This window comes from Seriola lalandi, unplaced genomic scaffold (assembly GCF_002814215.2).
Source record: "Seriola lalandi dorsalis isolate HSWRI2012SDOR001 ecotype SW California unplaced genomic scaffold, Sedor1 jcf7180002054353, whole genome shotgun sequence".
Classification (NCBI taxonomy): domain Eukaryota; kingdom Metazoa; phylum Chordata; class Actinopteri; order Carangiformes; family Carangidae; genus Seriola; species Seriola lalandi.
Window position 1 is genome coordinate 988,541 of NW_019524906.1, and position 17,844 is coordinate 1,006,384.

General features: G+C 40.9%; 2 protein-coding genes and 1 long non-coding RNA gene across 3 annotated transcripts in view; 2 read left to right on the forward strand and 1 right to left on the reverse strand.

The window, feature by feature from the left end:
• The window catches only part of crlf1b (cytokine receptor-like factor 1b), a 13,674-nt gene extending 3,668 nt beyond the window's left edge, over window positions 1–10,006 (reverse strand). Inside the window, exons 1-7 of the mRNA XM_087174448.1 lie at window positions 9,891–10,006; window positions 7,100–7,378; window positions 5,742–5,871; window positions 5,322–5,494; window positions 2,794–2,951; window positions 2,187–2,355; window positions 30–147 (exon numbers count right to left, since the gene is read on the reverse strand). Coding sequence (XP_087030574.1) covers window positions 30–147; window positions 2,187–2,355; window positions 2,794–2,951; window positions 5,322–5,494; window positions 5,742–5,871; window positions 7,100–7,378; window positions 9,891–9,948 — 1,085 coding nt within the window. The 5' untranslated portion in view covers window positions 9,949–10,006. The remainder of the gene's footprint in view (window positions 1–29; window positions 148–2,186; window positions 2,356–2,793; window positions 2,952–5,321; window positions 5,495–5,741; window positions 5,872–7,099; window positions 7,379–9,890) is intronic.
• On the forward strand, window positions 191–2,599 carry LOC147819031 (uncharacterized). The gene is made up of 2 exons (XR_015437361.1): window positions 191–1,730; window positions 2,180–2,599. It is a non-coding gene; the product is annotated as an uncharacterized LOC147819031 (long non-coding RNA).
• Window positions 10,007–10,109: 103 nt separating the features above from the next.
• tmem59l (transmembrane protein 59-like) overlaps window positions 10,110–17,844 on the forward strand; it is a 15,782-nt gene continuing 8,047 nt past the window's right edge. Inside the window, exons 1-6 of the mRNA XM_023408001.2 lie at window positions 10,110–10,202; window positions 10,791–10,848; window positions 13,001–13,291; window positions 14,673–14,778; window positions 15,600–15,694; window positions 15,954–16,106. Of these exons, the coding sequence (XP_023263769.1) occupies window positions 13,127–13,291; window positions 14,673–14,778; window positions 15,600–15,694; window positions 15,954–16,106 (519 nt within the window). The 5' untranslated portion in view covers window positions 10,110–10,202; window positions 10,791–10,848; window positions 13,001–13,126. The remainder of the gene's footprint in view (window positions 10,203–10,790; window positions 10,849–13,000; window positions 13,292–14,672; window positions 14,779–15,599; window positions 15,695–15,953; window positions 16,107–17,844) is intronic.

The following is a 17,844-nucleotide window of genomic DNA, read 5'->3' on the forward strand; positions in this document are numbered from 1 at the left end:
CCCGCCATTGATCATATAGTTTGATTGACATGCCGCTGCAGCCGTACGCATGCTTGCGGACCCAGCCGAAGAACTGCTTGAGTTCCCGCCGCAGGGTGGAGTTCTGCTCACCGGGCTTAGGATCACACGAGCCGCTCTGCAGACGCTCTGAGAGAACAAAGGAGGGAGGGAGGGAGGGGGTGAGGAGGAAGAGGGGAAGGCAAAGAAAGTAAAGGAAGGAAGAGAGAGGAGGGAGGAATAGCACCAAGGTTATAGTTCGGACAAGTGTTAGTAGAAGGTGGTAGGATTACTCACAGCCTGCTCACCAGGCAATGAGAGTACAGATGTGATGTTTCATCTTTTTGGCACTTTTTCAACAGATATGAACATTTACTACCACCCAAAAATAAGTAAAAAATATATATCAACTGAAGATAAAAAATACAATAAAACAAACAACGTCATTCTTTTAATAAATGCACGTTGTTGAGCTGCAAGTAATTCACATTTTCCCTTTTAATTACTCTATCTATCTATGTGATTGTTGTTGTGGGCATTTTAAATTCTCATTGTTGCGTTGTTTTCGGTGTGTTTTTTACTTATGTACCCAGACCTCTCTGGAAAGCAGTTCTGAGTTTATTAACCTGCGAAATAACATAACAGAATTGTTTTTAGCTATGCTAACAGCGTGGCTGTAGGGAGGGCAATATCAGCCTGTCTGTCAGTTTCTCCACCACTTTGGTCCAAACTGAAATACTTTCACACATTCACAGGATTAACTGCAGTAACTTTGGTGATGTCCTGACTTCTAATCTTGTGCCAAATTTCCAGATTTCCACACTTTGATTTATGACCAATTCTCTGCAAAACTAATGACATTCCCATCAGCCTCACCTGTGCTTTGTGTTTAGTCCTAATTAGCAAATGTTAGAATGCTAACATGCTTAACTAAGATGGTTGATGATTCAAAGTAGGTTTTGAGTATGTAGTATGTTCACACTAGAAAATCTGACAAAATAAAGTACTGTATAGAATTGCATATTATGGATCTGGGACACGGATATGGTAAACATACGTGCTTAACATCAGCATGTTAGCATTATCATTGTGAGTATGTTAGCTTGCTGACATTAGCACTTCCTCACAGCAGACTCTTTACTCTTTTTTATTAATCCAGTAATTTTTTTTAGCCAACAAAATGTCAAAAATGAGAAATTCCTGTCATAACCTACCAGAGTTCAATGTTTTTAGAGGGATAGAAATTTAATTTTTATAATATCAGAATTAGAATTGGTTTACAAACGCTAAAATATTGCTCCGGTGCATTATGAGGAAGTAATTTAATAAAGAACAATTCTGCATGTCTCTGACCACCAACACTTTGAACATTTATGATGAGTCATGTTGTTTAATTTTCCAAAACTAGACTTATACTGGACTACAGTTTCATATGGGCAGAAACGTTTTTCAGTTTAATGTCCTGAAGTCTGCCACGATCAATTCTTTATGGCAAACAACAGAGCCAAATAACAGCCTCCTCCCTCCTGGGAATAAATACCACATAACCTATGTAACTCATTATCTGCTCCCAAACCTGCTTCCACTCAAGCTTTATAGGCCCTGTGTGTGCCTCAACAGACAAACCAGCTTTTTAACTTGATCAATCTTTGAAGCTGACGACAAAATCTATCAAATGTCCCCCTGGCCCTTTGCAGTTCCTTCTAATCCGATGCTGGGAGATCTCTATCGAGGTATCTAGCCTATTGATGTTTGGTTTCTCTTGGGTCACATGCGGTTTAGATCTGCTTGTTCAGGATGTTGAATCAGGGATAAGCACATTGTTTTTCTGGCTTTAATTGGCAATGAAAGGTTGATTATTAGAAAAGGAAAGAATGGTCAAGATTTGTGGGCATTACAGATTTTTGTGAAGCATTCAAAAGCCATTTAAGTCATGAGACAGCCAAAGAAAGGAAAAACTACAATTACACTTTTTTAACAGTTAGTGGATTGAGTCTGGGCTGTTCACAAAGCACAAACACACTTTTGTTTATACAGACTTACATTAACATTTCTTCAATTATTCACACTTGCCCTGCAACCAAAACACCAAATCCCAATGATGACTAAGGTATGACAAAGAATTACTAATGTTTTGCTTTGTTTTTTTGTTGTTTTTTGTTTTGTCATATCCTCTGTAAAGTACTTACCACTGCTGGGAGTGGAGGCGGCAGTTGGGTGACTCCAGTCACTCCAGATACCGGCCTTTCTCGAGCCATAGATGCCGACTGGGTTGCACCTCACCTGGACAAAATAGACAGTTCCAGGCTGAAGGCCTGCCAGCCGACATGATGTCTGGTTACCAACATCGTCCACCACCTGAGAGAGGGCAGAAAATGTCAAAGAGGATGAAAAAAAAATAATGGATCTGTAGGCGAAGGAGAGAATCAAAATCAACTCAAACTGAACATTTTCTACATCTTTTCTCTCAGTTTTTATTGTTTTATCTCCTGCAGGTACAGATGAAAGGGATATTTTATAATCACTTTTTTTCCCCTAAATTTTGGTTTCCTGTCATTTTGAATGTAATCTGGATAAAAGTGGCTTCACCAGCGGCAATCAAGGTTTTTCACACTAGAGTGAGATTTGCCTTATGATGAAAGCACAAACAAGGAGCTGAAGATGCAGCATGAGCAACTCTTATGTTTATTGTTCGTTGGATCAGTTGTCATTAGGAGTCATAGCAGTAGGTGAGTGTTTGTGTGTGGCTAAGTCTGCAGGTCTGTTTGTGTTTCAGTGCCTCAGTGTGTGCACCACCTTCCATTCAGTGCTGTCCTCCAGTCTGTAGCGGATCTGATATTTGGCCTGAAACAGGATGTCCTTGAGCTCGGGGGGGCTGGCCCAGCGGACCGTCAGCTGGTCGTCGAGGTCGCCGACGCGACTCACCTGCACGTTGGCAGGAGGGTCTGTGGTCACTGGACAGACAAGGACAAGCGTTGAGTTTGTTTACAGCAGATGTACAGTAAGGGCAGACAAGCATCATATCACATGGTGACGGTAATCAGTGCTGAGCCAGCAAGCAGTCACAGGAAATTTCTATTTCAAATCTGAGAAAATGACAGTCTGAATTTTCAACACCAACCCTATATTACAAAGTGGGGTGTAGTGTCTAAAAGATGTTACTGAGTTGCATTATGGGAAGTGTAGCATCCAGTATCCAGACTAAAAGTCAGGATATGTTTGCCACTGCTGCTTCCACATTGACCAGTAACCCTTTAAGATACAAAGGAACATTTGTCAATAAAATACTTTGCCTTCATATGCTTTACCAAATGATCAAAACAATAGTGCACATCCCACAAAACACATTGTTTCCCTACATCATAGATTTCTCAAACCTTGTGCAGGGGAATAGTCCTAAATCAAATTATGCAGACACACATACATTATAAGGAAACATCAATACTTAGGTTGACAAGATATCAAATTTTCACCACGCAATTATTGTGGCCAAAAGAATTCATGATAACGATATTATCGCGATATTTAAAGAAAATTTGAAAAATGTTTTGAAAAAAATCAAAAAATAATAACAATGCTATCAGTCAAATTCATCTTACTTATCTTATCTTCGTTTATTACTTGTTTTGTGTCTTTTTTGGTAAATGATTTAGACTCAAATACAAGTGTAGGGAGAGAGTCTGTAACAATAGCTGTACGCTTAATGGATAGTGAAAAGACAACCAGATGAACTGATAAACAAAAGAACATCTGCCATCACAATATCATCATACAGTATATGTATTTTTAACACAATATCAATATTTCATCAATTCGTCAACACCGATATCACGACACCTCTAATTCATACATTGAATAACAAATTGCCAGCTGAGTGAGAGAAAGAAATACAAATAATTAATACAAATAGAAATATATACAAAATTATGCCACATTTGTACATAAGAGAATAATTGTTGAATAAATAAGATACTTCTAGCTAAACACGCCACCCCATAGGTTTTAAGCTCTTACACCTATGATCTCATCTTGATCAACACAGCCTCAGAAATTTTATATATCCGATTTTAGCACCAAATTTCCAATTTCCACTCCCAAATTTGTGCTATCATTTAGGAAGAGCATTTGTTGAAGAAATGGATTGAATTTTCCAACCATTATAAGAAGAAAAAAAAAACCCTCCAGAAGTCACATTCTCATACCGTATCCATAGAGGCTCCTAACGTGTCATTAGAACAACGGGCAAGTGGAAGATTTACCTGTCTTCATTTGAATATTTAAAAATTCACTTGACAAAGAGACTTGTTTTTTGCGCAGACTGACTAGCAGGCTTTGGTTCAGGTCAGCTTGTGCTTCCTGTAGAGAGCATGCTGTGCTGTGTCAGTATTAAATAAAACATTTTACCTACTGCAATAAAGTGTGCAAGCTTTGAAGGGGAGAAAGACAAAAGATAAAAAAGAAGGAGACAAAGGAAGGAACTTATTAAATGTCTTGTAAAAGAGTTTCCTGTTTCTAACCTTTTGCTTCAGACATCCTCCGCCGCTGTTGCGTGATGCTGTTTGTCAGCTGACGTACTTTATTTGTTCTACAGCATTCAGCTCGAGGGGGAGAAGAAAACCAAAAGCCAGAACAAATATTCTCCAAGCTCATTGTTTCTGTTATTGAGGCAGCGCAATGCATCATACACATGGCATTGCTCCTCCTCCTCCTCCTCCTCCCCTAACCCTCTCTTAGCCTCAAAGTTATCTGTTCCTCAGTGTGCAGTGAGGATGAATGGAGGGAGAGGATGCTCAGTCACGGACAATAAACACTGCGGTCAAAATGTGGCATTCACTGGAGGCCATGAGACTACGCTGTTCTATTAGAGCTGGAGAAATAGTAAGGAATGCCTGCTATTGCTCATACATGACTAACTAAAGCTCTCATTGAGAAACCTGTGAGGCCATCACCTGTGAGGCATCTGCTGTTTTTAACTTTTAAAACAGTTTGTATTAGCGAGTGGCAGCAGGAACCCATAATGCTGTTCCAGCAGCGGGCTGGAAGGAGAAACCATAAAAATAAATCCCCTCTCCCCTGGAGACGTATGTTAGCCATATGCAGGAGAGCTGCAGACAAACAAATATAAAAGAAGAGAAGTGGAGAGGAGAGGAGAGGACCCAAAAAGAAAAAAGAAAACAAAAGAAAAGCAAAGCACAGGAAAAGAGCAGGGATGTGCGGGAAACGAAAGCAAAGGAAAGGAAAGGGAAGTAGAGGAAAGGAAAGGACAGGAAATAGTTGTGTTAATCAACCTCAGTGATGTGCAACTACAGACGTCACTTACTCACCTACATCCAGGATGTCCAGGGTGGTGATGTCAGAGGTGGCAGAGCCCAGCTGATTGGTTGCCTCCACCCAAATCTCATACGGGGTGAAGAGGGCGAGGTTGCGGGGAATGTAGCAGGAGTACCGCTGCTTCCCCGAGCCATAATTTTCACACTCCTTCTCTCTCCCATACCACCTGTACAGAAACACAACAAACACCGTGACCAAAATAAATTCTGACGTTTGTCTCAGGAAAGGCACACTGACTACTTATAACACTTAGAACACAAGCAAAACAACACACTGCAGCCTCTGAGTGTAGTACGTGTTACAGATGATAAATGGTATGTGTCACATACTCCGTATACATTTACTGCTAGTCTACCTGAGCGCTGTTGGACGAGGTGATCACCTGTGAGCTGCAGCAGGTCTGGGGCGCTCACCTCAATTTGTACTTGAGGGTGTATTTGGTTCGGATGTGGGTTTCACCCGGCCCCCCAGGGCTCCACTTGCAGCTCAGGTCCTTCGTGTTGCGGGACCAACACGTTAAATTGACCGGTTTTTCTGGAGGCACTGTTGGAAAAAAGAGCTGGTTGGAATGAAAAGCCTCATTTTAGAAGCAGAACAAGACTTTAAAACAAACTAGTGTCTGCATATTGAAATTAAACGTAGTTAAATGTAAATAAAAGTCAAAAAAATAGGACTATTTCATTCTATTTAATTTAATATCAACAGAGACACCGTGTGACCTTGATTCTGAAATTAAAAGACAAAGAGAGAGAAAACAGCATGAGGCCAATTCCTTAGCCATTCATGTGAAGCATTCACTGCATCAATCTGATTAGTTCTACAACCGGCTTTAAAGCATTACGGACCGACAACAGAGTAAAAAAGATGCAGAACCAAAGATGAAAAGAAAGTTTATACCCCACACTCTGTGAGTCTTGTAAGGTTTGGCAAATACACTAATACTGATCTATTTAAATGTTTTTTAATTGATATAGGAAATTCTCCAGATAGGAAATGTTTTCGTATCGTTGAAGAGTCAGTTATAATTTGGGCTTGAGATTCTCTAAACTACAGTCATACAGTGCGTTCAAGTTGTTGGTTGGGCCAAGAAGTTGGAACAAATAAGAAAACCAGTAAGTGGTTTGCTTATGAAACTGCAATTTTTGACATTTGTATATTTACAACAAACTGTGACAGCTGGCTTCATAATATCTTCATTTGGGATCAGTTATTTTTATGACCGCTTTGTATTCAAAATTGGATTATTTACGTTATTATTTCTGAACATCATTTAGCTCTAGTGGCATTTTAAGTCCCTTGCGGAATTTAAATCAGGTTTTAATCAGATGTATCAATAATTTTCAGAATATTTCTCAACATATGATCAATAGTTTTAAAATGAGAATAAGACTTTTATGTTGTTAATTTGGCAGCTGTATTAAATGACAAACATTACAAATTGTCTGTAAATAATATTTTCGATTGAATATTATGCTTTTACGAGCTGATCAGCAAAATGATCCTGATGGGGTCGTGATACATTGATGCAACCCTAGTTTACAAAATCTACAATAGTTTTCTCGGCTAGTTGATCAAAAGCAGAAACATTTTGTGATGCTTAGTGTTTCAGAATAACCTTTCCCCTTTATTACACTGAGTGTGCTAAATATATATTTAAAAATCCATTCAGTCTGTATCGTAACATGTAAACACACCTCACCTCCTAAAAGCCCTAACCCAGCCTCTTCAGCCCTGTTTGACTATGCACTGACAAAAGAAAGCCTCCACTTACTGCCCACATAGAGACAAGAGCCACCCAGGATGTGTCCATCTGCTCCGTGACACACCAGGTTGTCTCCAGACTGCTGCTGGGAGCCATTCAGGTTGTGAAGGGTGACACTCAGCACGTCGGAGGACGCCACGCTGAAGGTGCTGCTGGGCAGACGCATCCCATTCAGCGTCCAGTACAATGTGCTGGCATGGAGGCCGAGCTCAGGACTCAGTGTGCATGTGGCTGTCAGGCTGGAACCGATACACAGCACTGGATCCTGTGGGGAGATCACGGCTACATCTGGGGATGGACACACGCACACACACACACACACACACACACACACACACACACACACACAATCCAATCTGAGCCTCGCTTATCTTGTTTCTTAATTTTTTTTTCTATATTTAAGGCAATCTGTATTTTTTTACAACTTAATTATTGTATCAATTATGCTTGTTTTGTCTAATCAACAGTATAAAACTCTGAGATATTCAATTTAAAATAATATAAAACCAAGAAAAGCTAATATTTCAGAAGCATGTTTAGCATCTTTATTTCATAAATGACTAAAATCACTAAACAGTTATCAAAATCATTTTAAATTCACTTGCTGTGATCAACTAACTGTTTATTCAACTAATTGTTTTAGTACTTATTTGACTAATCACTGAATGTAAATTAGTTTTAATTGTTATTTTCCCCACTTTTTGATTATTTTTTTGCACCCTGTGGCTGCTGTTGTATTGTGTGTTTTTTATGCCTGATGAAAGTCAACGACCAAAACGTTTCTTTTATTTCAAATATAATGCTAACAGTGCACAGAAGTCCATTACTTTTTTTTTTTGTACAATTTGTTTCCCTGTGTGCCTGTGTGTCTACCAGGCGTACATTATAATCTACATCATTTCTACTATTAACAATCATGTATTAGGTGGCCTGCGCGGCTGTCGGTCTGTACAGTCTGATTTAAGAGTTGAACATATTGCCAGTGAAGAAATCATTAAGAGTCTGAATGTCTTGCCAACCTTAAGCAAGCTTTGTGAGTGTTGTAGCAGCAGCAGCAGCAGCAGCAGCAGCACTGCACCACAACAGAGCAGGAGCGCAGCACATATTTATGACCCTCTAATGAAGTGGATTTATGGAGCCTCCGAAAGGTCACCCTGGTTTGTTCGTAAAATCCTTGAATGCTTTTCCATACGGCAAAGTTTACCTTCATGATTGATGCCCATGAGAAAACCTGTGCTGTTTGTTTGAATGTTACCATTGGGCTCCTTCTTAGCAGAGATATTAGGGTTAATGTGTGGAGTTTTATTAACCGTGCTGCAGGTGGGCGGCGGACAAGCTTTCTAACACATCTGCCACTATGCTGTTTCTAGCCTCACTGGATTTAATGTGAAGAAAAATGCACAGAGACAAAAAAAAACAAAAAAACTGCATCTATATGTAAGAAAAGCGAGGATTGACCTTCGGGCCGTGGTGAGCAGGAAGTATGAAATATACATGAGAATGATAACCAGCGTACATGTGTTTTACATGTTATATTCACCACACATAAAGAAGCTACTTGCAGATGATTTCCTCAGTCTCATGGTAATAAATTTCTACATGCTGATGACTTGGAATGTTGTTATCTTTCTTGCTTTTCCTTCATGCAACAGCGCCGATGAACACTGTTTAATTCAATTTATCTTGTCAGCTTCTTCAAAACCACGTCTGATAGTCTGTGCAAGTTCTCATTCGTCCAGGTCGTCGTAGAGGTTAAATACCTGGGTCCTACTCCACTTTCTTGGTCAGACTAGTGCGGACTAGAGAGACCAATACATAAGAACTGATGAAGCCGCTTGGATAAGAGGCGAAACGTCTTCCACAGACAAATACAAGTCCAGTTGCCTTCGATTTAATTTGAGAAAGAGATTACACGTCTGATAGGTGTAGTTTTCAGTGTAATTCACCTTTAGGCACACAATCACGTATAACAAGTATAAATGTATTGTCACTGCATCTGGATTTATTTTAGTGGAAAATGCTACAATTAGGCTGCAATTAGATGCTTTTTCATCATTTTGTTGACACAAAGCCATGAGTTGGTTAGTTGGTTAAAGTCTCATCAAACTCCCAAATAATTTGCACAATATTCAACAGTTTTCCAAATAATGGTTGAGTGACATGATTATGATATAAATTTGTTTTACCATACCATATATAATCATTGTGCGTAATACTGGGTATTTATATTTATATTTTTGTGTCATAATGGTGAAGTTTCTTAATTTCTTCTCGATTAGACAAACAAAAAAAAAGAAAAGAAATCCCTACCTGATTAATTCATCCATAACCAGTTTTCAGTTGATTTTGAGATCATCATACTGTATATACCAGTGTAGCAATATAAAATCACAAAACCTGTGTCACAAAAACTGTATCACCTACTCCTAATACTGCATATGATTGGACACGTACTTGGCTTCTTCTGGAGAAAATCTTGTTTAAAAGAAGGTGAGTAGATTTTTGTGGTCACATATAATTGTAGTGTTTAGCATTATAATTATTATGGTGGGTTGATAATAACTTATTGGGAGGTGAAACTTGTGACAAAATGAGTCATTCTTTGTGCTGATTTTAATAAAGTTAAATAATTGATTTAAACAAAAAAAAAAAAAACAGGAAGTAGATTTGTTGGTTTGGAGCCTCCATGTAGCAGCTCACAGCGGGACGCACTAGTCTCGTGCGGTCGGGAAGCGACAGGAACAAAGTAAGTTACAGTGAGTAGTTTCTGTGTGTCTGTCAGTTCAAGTTTGGTACTTACGTGTCGAGGAAAACAACACATGCGGAGCAAGCAGGAGCAGAAACACGAAGGAAAGCATGGCTCTTTCTCTGCTGTTTTCCCTCCTCTCTGCCGACTTTTCCAAAGACGTGAAAAAGAGACTTGAGGAGGAGGAGGAGGGGACGGGACGGGACTGCGCGGCTTCACTCTCCGGCGGCTGTTCTCAGATCAAATGTGACTCTTCAGTGAAACTCAGTGGAAGACCAAACTAACTGGAGGCAGTTGGAGGGAAGCACGAGGTTTGCTTCCTATTTAACTGCAGAGAGACTCTGCTGCTGCAGCAGTAAAACTCAGGTTCACACTGTTTGCTCCTCCCTCTCCTCCTCTGTTTTCCCACACACTCACAAGTCATTATAGTGCTCCTCAATTTGTCCCCACCCAGACACACACTCAAACGCATCCAACACAAAACATCACAACATCGCACGCTTTCTGTGCTTTTCGTGGTTTCATCACTTAGAGCCAGTGGTTGGCTGCTTCAGGTGAGCTGGTTCAGGCAGTCGAACAAAGATGATGTAAATTATATGACAACTAAATGAGGATAGGCAGATTAAATTATGAAATAATTTCATATTAAAGTGCAGGAGTATTTTCCATTTTATTGTACACAAATAAATACACGATGAAACATAAACGATTTACATTTTTTTTTAAATACATGAATAACTTTTAAAAATTTGTCCAGCAGTATCTAAATTAGTTAGCGCCATGCACCTCAGCCAGCTACAAAATTAACTTGCTGATTACGTGAAGTTCCACTCATATAATAATCATAATAATAATCATAATCATAATTTTGAAAGCGACCATTCTGTGCGTTTATCTTCTATACGTAAGTACCATTAGCCTACTGATAATACTTTTACTTCTTAATTATTACAGAGGTTGTTTAACAAAGTGAGGTTGACTGACAGACTGAAGACCGGGCTCTTCTTCCACTGTAAGTACATCTCATGCTTTATTCATATCAAACATAGCAGTGGCACATCGTATTACACTTGCAATGTTTACATCTGGTGGTGTTAAAATACAGCGATAACAGTAATGATTAGGGCCACGGGTGCTCAGCTCCGAGGCATCTATTAATATTCTCCTTCGGGTTTATTATTCTTCCGCCAAATTTTGGCGCGTAACTCGTCCCGCAGCTTTGAGAAAACCCCGGTAATATATACATCAAAACGTGCGTCTTGATCCCCAAAGAGGTGCTATGACTTTTGGTGTTAAAATTCCAATTTTTCCCAAAGTTATTCCCAAAAAACTGGGTATAAATAATGCATTAGGAATGCATTGGAATTTTCTTTAGAAACCCACCTTTTTTCTACAAAATTTCACCTTTTTTCTGAGTCACCCAGCTCTCTCATACCTGCACGTAGAAATGTGATTCAAACTATAAAACGGAGGAAAACTTCTGCTCTCTCAAAAAGACAGGAACTGTTTTTACATAACATATAAACTTTTCAAACTATGAGCATAACCCCAGTCCGGCAGCAATACCTGTCTCACTCTCATTGACACCTAATGTAATCGTCTTTTTTTTTCAAAAGAATCTCACTCTGTCTTCGCACTGAGCTTACTCACTCATTTTAAGGAATATCTGAATAAAATAGAGACTGTAAGAAACTTCTGGCTTCAGTGTCTGTCAAGGTCTTTTCGGTTTTTGAAAAGAAGTAACGGTTTTCTCATAATTTGCAGTTGTTTGAAAGCCATGTAGAAGCCAAATTCTGGGCAGATTTTCACATTGCCATGGCAACAGCAGCTCCTGATCTGTGTGCGTGCGCCTAGCAACCAGATAACCAACTCTCCAAGCTCCGCTAGCTTTACATTAGCCGCATGTTAGGTCTTAAATTACATTTAGTTAGGTCTTAAATATGTAAGTCCATTTACTGCTTCCTTCGTTGCTTTTTTTTTTGTTTTGTTAAAAGAGTGAATGAAGTTGTGACAGTCTCCGCTGAGACAGAGGAGAGGAGAAGCTACTAGCCCTCTCTCGCAGTCACTTCTAGTCGCGTTGCTCTCCTCCCCAGTAATGTTAAATTTAGCACAGAAAAAAACATAATAGTAGTAATTTAAATAGCGGTTCATGGGATTTATTAACCCTCAGGGGTCCCTCTGTCCTTTTTTGGACATTTTCTTCACTTTTCTTTTTTGATTTGCTGATCATTTTAGCTGAAGGTATGGATTTCTGCAAGAAAGTGTCTTTTTTGACATATTTTAAAATCTAATGTCAGTTACTGTTACAGGTCTATTATACACTGGTAACACATTTTGTACCCTCTGGGGTTCCTCGCGTCCAAAAAAGGACACACAAAGAAAATGCTATAAAATCATCATATATAAATATTTTTTTCTGCTTTTTTTTGCATACATCTCTTAAACCACTTCAGTTCTGCTCAAACCTACCAAATGTTTTTTAGTTTTCAGGATTTTAACCCTTTAAATGCCAGTTTGAAGACATGTTGCCTCTAGTTTTATTTAAAAAAACAACACAGAATATGAGATATTTCCCACATAATACATGATGGATGGATGTGACATTGTTTTATATCAGAGTCTTTTATATCAAGACATTTCTCAAAACTAGAATATGATCAGGGTGACTTTTGAACACTGGAAATAAATCATGTACTCATCCCGGCAGTAGCCCCCCTGGCACTCAAAATTTCCCTGGAATTTTCTAGTTATTCTTATTTTTCTCTATGACTTAGGCAGTGGATCATAAACAACAGACACAATGACAAAATGCAGCCAGTCTTTTTTACACTGAAGTAATGTACCATTGGCTCTGAGTTCTCACACACACACACACACACACACGTAGTTTTTGGCTCCTCAGCTCTTTGCATTGACCTGATAATTGTGACATTGATTGTGGACGCATGACCCATCTGCTCTGTGCAGGACATCTGCCAGCCACAGCTTGGCTCTTATCCACTATCTGCTACATTTTTATGAATGTCACCATTGCTACATTATGCACTGCAGTGAAGGTTGCTCTGCAGGTTTGTGTGTGTGTGATGAAGGGGGGTGGGGGTGGGGGGGCAGCGTGTGCGTGATGATGATGATGATGATGATGATGCGCGTGACGCCACGAGCAGGAGCAGACCAGCGGAGCAGACAGGACCCAGGCTCAGGAGGCAGCAGCAGCAGCAGCATCCGCAGCAGCAGCAGCAGCAGGACCGCCACAAAGGGACTCTCCGCTCCTCCTCTCTCCAGGGTTTGAGATGCTCCGGCTCGGCGGCAGGATGTGTGGCTTCTCGGCCCTGCTCTCGGTGCTTCTTGCTGGGCTCGTGGCGGCATCCTCGGATCTCTTTGACAACCAACTGGGCGACATCAATTACTGCAAAAAACAATGCCAGCTTACCATCAAAAACAAAAGCCCTGCTAAAGTAAGTTATTCCTGTATGCTTTAGCGTAGGCTGTCTCTGCAGAAAGCGCATTATCAGCAGCGAGCTGACAGCTACATCCTGCTGTCCGACATTTCAGCGCCTGCAGCGAAACACAGACTAATACAACACAGTCAGCATCGAAAGGCGGCCACTATAATGTAAAAAATAATTAATAAAGCAAAATGAACGTGTTTAGATCTGTGCGTAATGACAGGCACCATGCTGGCTCCGATTTTTCACCGCATCCTCCTGGATGCTACAGCGCACCATTAGGCCGAAAAATGGTTGTAGCTTATTTTCTTCTGCACCTTAAAGACTCGTCCAAGAAGTGAACTGCATTCAAGCTCATCTCGACATGTACTTGCAATAAACTGCGCCAGTATTTTATCACGCTTTACCCGCAATTCACATCCACCAGGCCAGACGTTGGTAATGCAGACTATGGAGCATCAGTGAGACTATTGAGAACCTTGAAACAACGATCCTTTATTACAGTTTTGCACAGCATCCTCCTGCTCAGACAAGGCCACACTGGACCGGAGCAGGGCGGCAGATGATGGCTTTTATTTATTTTATTTTTTTTGTGAGTTTCTGAGTCTTAGAGCTTTGGCTATAGATTTCCAGTGTCGGATGTTTTTCCCCCTACTTCATCCTTCTCCTCCTCCTCCTCCTCCTCTTACTCCTCCTCCTCCCCCCTCCTCCTCCTCCTCTGCTGCCTTCAGGTGTGGTTCAGACATCCCGCAGGGCAGCAGGAGCAGAGCTGCAAAGCGGATCACAGTCACCTGGTTGCTTTGAAGACTGATTGAAAACAAGCGGCTTGTGCATATCGAGTTTAGGGTTACTATACTGGACAGCAACTATAGAGATGTCGAATAAGCAATGGCCTTCAAACTATAGGGCACCGTCTCGTGGTTTGGCATAAACACCCCTTTCTGCTGTCTGTGAACAAACAGGGAGAAGCAGTAAAGACGATGACAGGCACAAGGCTGTAATAAACCGTTCATGGTCGCGGTCAGGGAATGTCTTTGTCTCGCTTGTTCTCAGAGAGGTCACCAGAGGGCGCTGTTTCTTTACTTAGTGAGAATGAAGGCATTATGACGAGAGGAAGTACAGTAAGCTGCATCTTTCTCCCTCACCACCTCATTTTCCTCCTGTATACAACTGGCTCGTTATCACTGGCTTTTCCTTAACCGTGATCGAAAGCTCCCTATCAACTGTTTATGACAGGCTGTAATACAACAGCTGCACCATGTCATTGAGAGATGCCATAACCCATCTTTGTCATAATTATGTACAGGGTTATCTTGAGTTTATCCAAGAGTGCAGGATGCGTCTCTAATTTTGCACCTCAACCTCCCTCTTCTCTCTGTCTGGCTGCTAGGACTCCATAATGAACGCCTGTCACCGTGGCTGTCGCCTCTACTCCATCTGCCAGTTTGTCAATGGCAACGCCGGCTTCAATACCAGCAGGGAGGAGTGTCAGGGAGGTGAGTCGCTCTGTCAATCTGTGTGTGGGACTGTTTGTTTCATTGAGTTTGGTGGTCTTGGCCTGAGGTACATGTTGAAGCTGCCGAGGCCTTAATCCTTAATAAACCCAGTCAAAAATGAATGACAGAACCCAATCAGTGTCATGAATTTGAACTTTGATCTACTCAGTGCACAGTAACTTCTTATTCCTGTTACTGTTACTTGGATGGTGTCTTAAAATCTTAAAATGTTTGAGTCATCCTTACAACAGGACATGTTTAGATAGAAGTCGGACAGAATATGTCGCACCAAAGATCGTTCGAGGTGAAATCAAAAAGATAGATAGATTTCAGATTTTCAAAGCAAAAACAAATAACAGCTACATTATATTTTCATCTGTCCCAGATCAAAATGTCGGACACAACAGCTCTGTTAAACGTTTCTCTTTTCCCTGAGAACTGGCACAAGCAGGGGATATTTTCTGGGTCTTTGCGGCTCTTCGTCCTGTTTGAACTGCTGTATTGGAAATAAGTGCTGCGAGTTGCTGCCCAGACAGCAGATACCCTGTTGCCCCCTGTTTCAATAATGCGAATGCAGTGTGAATCGTCTCTGTAGGGGCCAGCAGATACATCTCGCTTGCATCTCTATCTTCCTTCCCAGATAAACATTCTGTACCTGTTTGTTTCTTCTTCTCTACCACACGACTGACTGTTGTGCTTCATGCCCACTCTCATTTTGTGATTCCTCTTCCTCTTTTCCCTCCTCTATCTGCACTCTCAACTCCGTCTTCATCTCTTCCTCTTTTTTTTTTAACATTATGTGTCTTCTTTCATCTCCCTAGCCTGCCAGGAGGCATATATTAAGCTGCTGGAGCAGGAGGCCTGCAGCACTGGCTGTGCCAGCCAACCCTCTGAACCTGAGATCAAGAGGAGGAAGGTGAGGAAGGCAACTCTGCAGTCAGTGGCAGCACACACACACACACACACACACACACACACACACACACACACACACACACATACACACACACACACACATACAGTAAATGCAGCTAAAAGGACCGACAGGACTTAAGATGCCTGAATACTAATATCACCACTAAGAATACAAGTGTGCACACATAGGATACTGAAGGACATACGCATGCAGACAATGTTTTCCCTTGTAATAGAGTGTCCTGCTCTCTCTCCTGCAGCTGAGGGCCATGACTCTCCGCCCAAAGCCCCCCTCTGTGATGGAGGCCGTGTCCAGTTGGTGCAACGAAATCGTCAGTTCTGCTCAGAGCTTCATCTCCTCCACCTGGACTTTCTACCTGCAGGCTGATGATGGCAAGGTTGTGGTTTTCCAGGTAAGCCCAAACTAAATGTGTGTCCTGGACAGGCAGGCTTTGCATTTGAGCAGCGATTTTGTTTTTTTGTTTGGCAAAAAGTATTTGTCTTTACTCTGTGTTTTCTAGGTTTAATGTTTGAAGATATGTGGTTAAACCAAAACATAGTTCCTCATCGTAGCTTTTTTAAATTTGATGGATGTAATGTGGTTTTGTGTTTTCTGGCAGTAGTATCAGAAGTTCATTCTCTCTCTGGCCTCGGGGAAATGCAGTGCAGAAACATATCGGCAATGCTAAACTTGTAGCTATTAAATTCCTCTTCCTGCTCTTAAGTTCATCCTACACATTTGATATCAATGTGTGTGTGTGTGTGTGTGTGTCTGTGTGTGTGTGTGTGTGTCTGTGTGTGTGTGTGTGTGTATACTTTTCTACAATCCTTATACTATGCTGCTGACAACAGAGTCAGATTCTGCTGAGTGCTTGTCTGCAAAACACATAAACAAGTGCTCATTTTCTAAATGCACCATCCTGATACAGTATAAAAGACCCTCTGAGTCATGATGGCACCAAATTATGATATTAATATCTCCAAACCTTTTTTCACGTCATATGTTTTTTATTGGAGGTTAAAGCCAGTCGACCTTTATAGATTATTGGTTGCGCTAACCTCTGCATCCTGTTAAGAGTGTAAAATATATCCTGTGATATATGGTGCTGTAGAGCTTGGTTCACTGCCAAAACATCTCACAGCCCATCTCAGTGTCAGGGCATCTGTGATGGTTGAGTGAGCAAGGGCACACAGCAGGGTGGGGGAAAAGGTGGTTGAATTCAGAGCACTGCAACCTTTTTTTTTTTTTTTGCAGCACTTTAATTGTTTATAAATGTCCTTTTAAATTATGTCACTGCCCTCAGCGCCATGAATATTTAATAACCAAAACTTGCCTCAGGACAGAACCGCATTGCAAGATTGAACAGAGAGTGGACTGTGCTGAAGAATAAAGTTCTGGCTGCGACAAATAAATATTCAGACGTTATTTCAGAAATTTGAAAAAAAATAAAACTGAAGACACTTGACAGACTCATGCATAATTACCCTTTCTGTGTGTTTGTTAGGTGGGACGATTCTGTTAGAGGTTTGATGAATTCTGGTGGAAGGGCTGTAGAACCAAGAAGCTGCTTGCAGAGTGCTTTCAGTTGAACTTAGTAACCACCTATACGTTAAAGCTATAATAAGATTTGGTCTGACTAACCACCACTGTACCCAACCATATCCTCCAAATTTCAAAAGCTGGTTGAAAACCTGCATCTCTGTCATGGTTTTCCCATTTGGATAATGTGACTTTGATGGCAATTTTAGCTACGTAATTAAAGGGCTCAATGGGAAATGATAGTATTTATGCTCCCTTACCCCTACTGAAGGGCTTCTTTAAACAGAGGGCTCTTTTATATGCTGAAATTCACTATTAGGTATAAGACAGCTGTTTGCAGGCTGGGCTCTGAGGCTCCACCTCATATATAGAGATGCAGCAGCCGCAGAACTTGAAATTAACAACGTTTCTTTCGGACTTGGTGATGGATGTTTGCTCTTTATGGCAGTGACATGCAGGCTGAAGTGGCGAGGGGAAGCCAGGCTCCACGGGGCTGTGAAAAGACTATCAGGTCTGTGTTTAGTGGGCAGCTGGCAAACCTCCACCAACTTGACAGATTGACTCTCTGAGTGTTGAAACAACAGAAAAAGTCCAGCTAAATTGAGGGACAG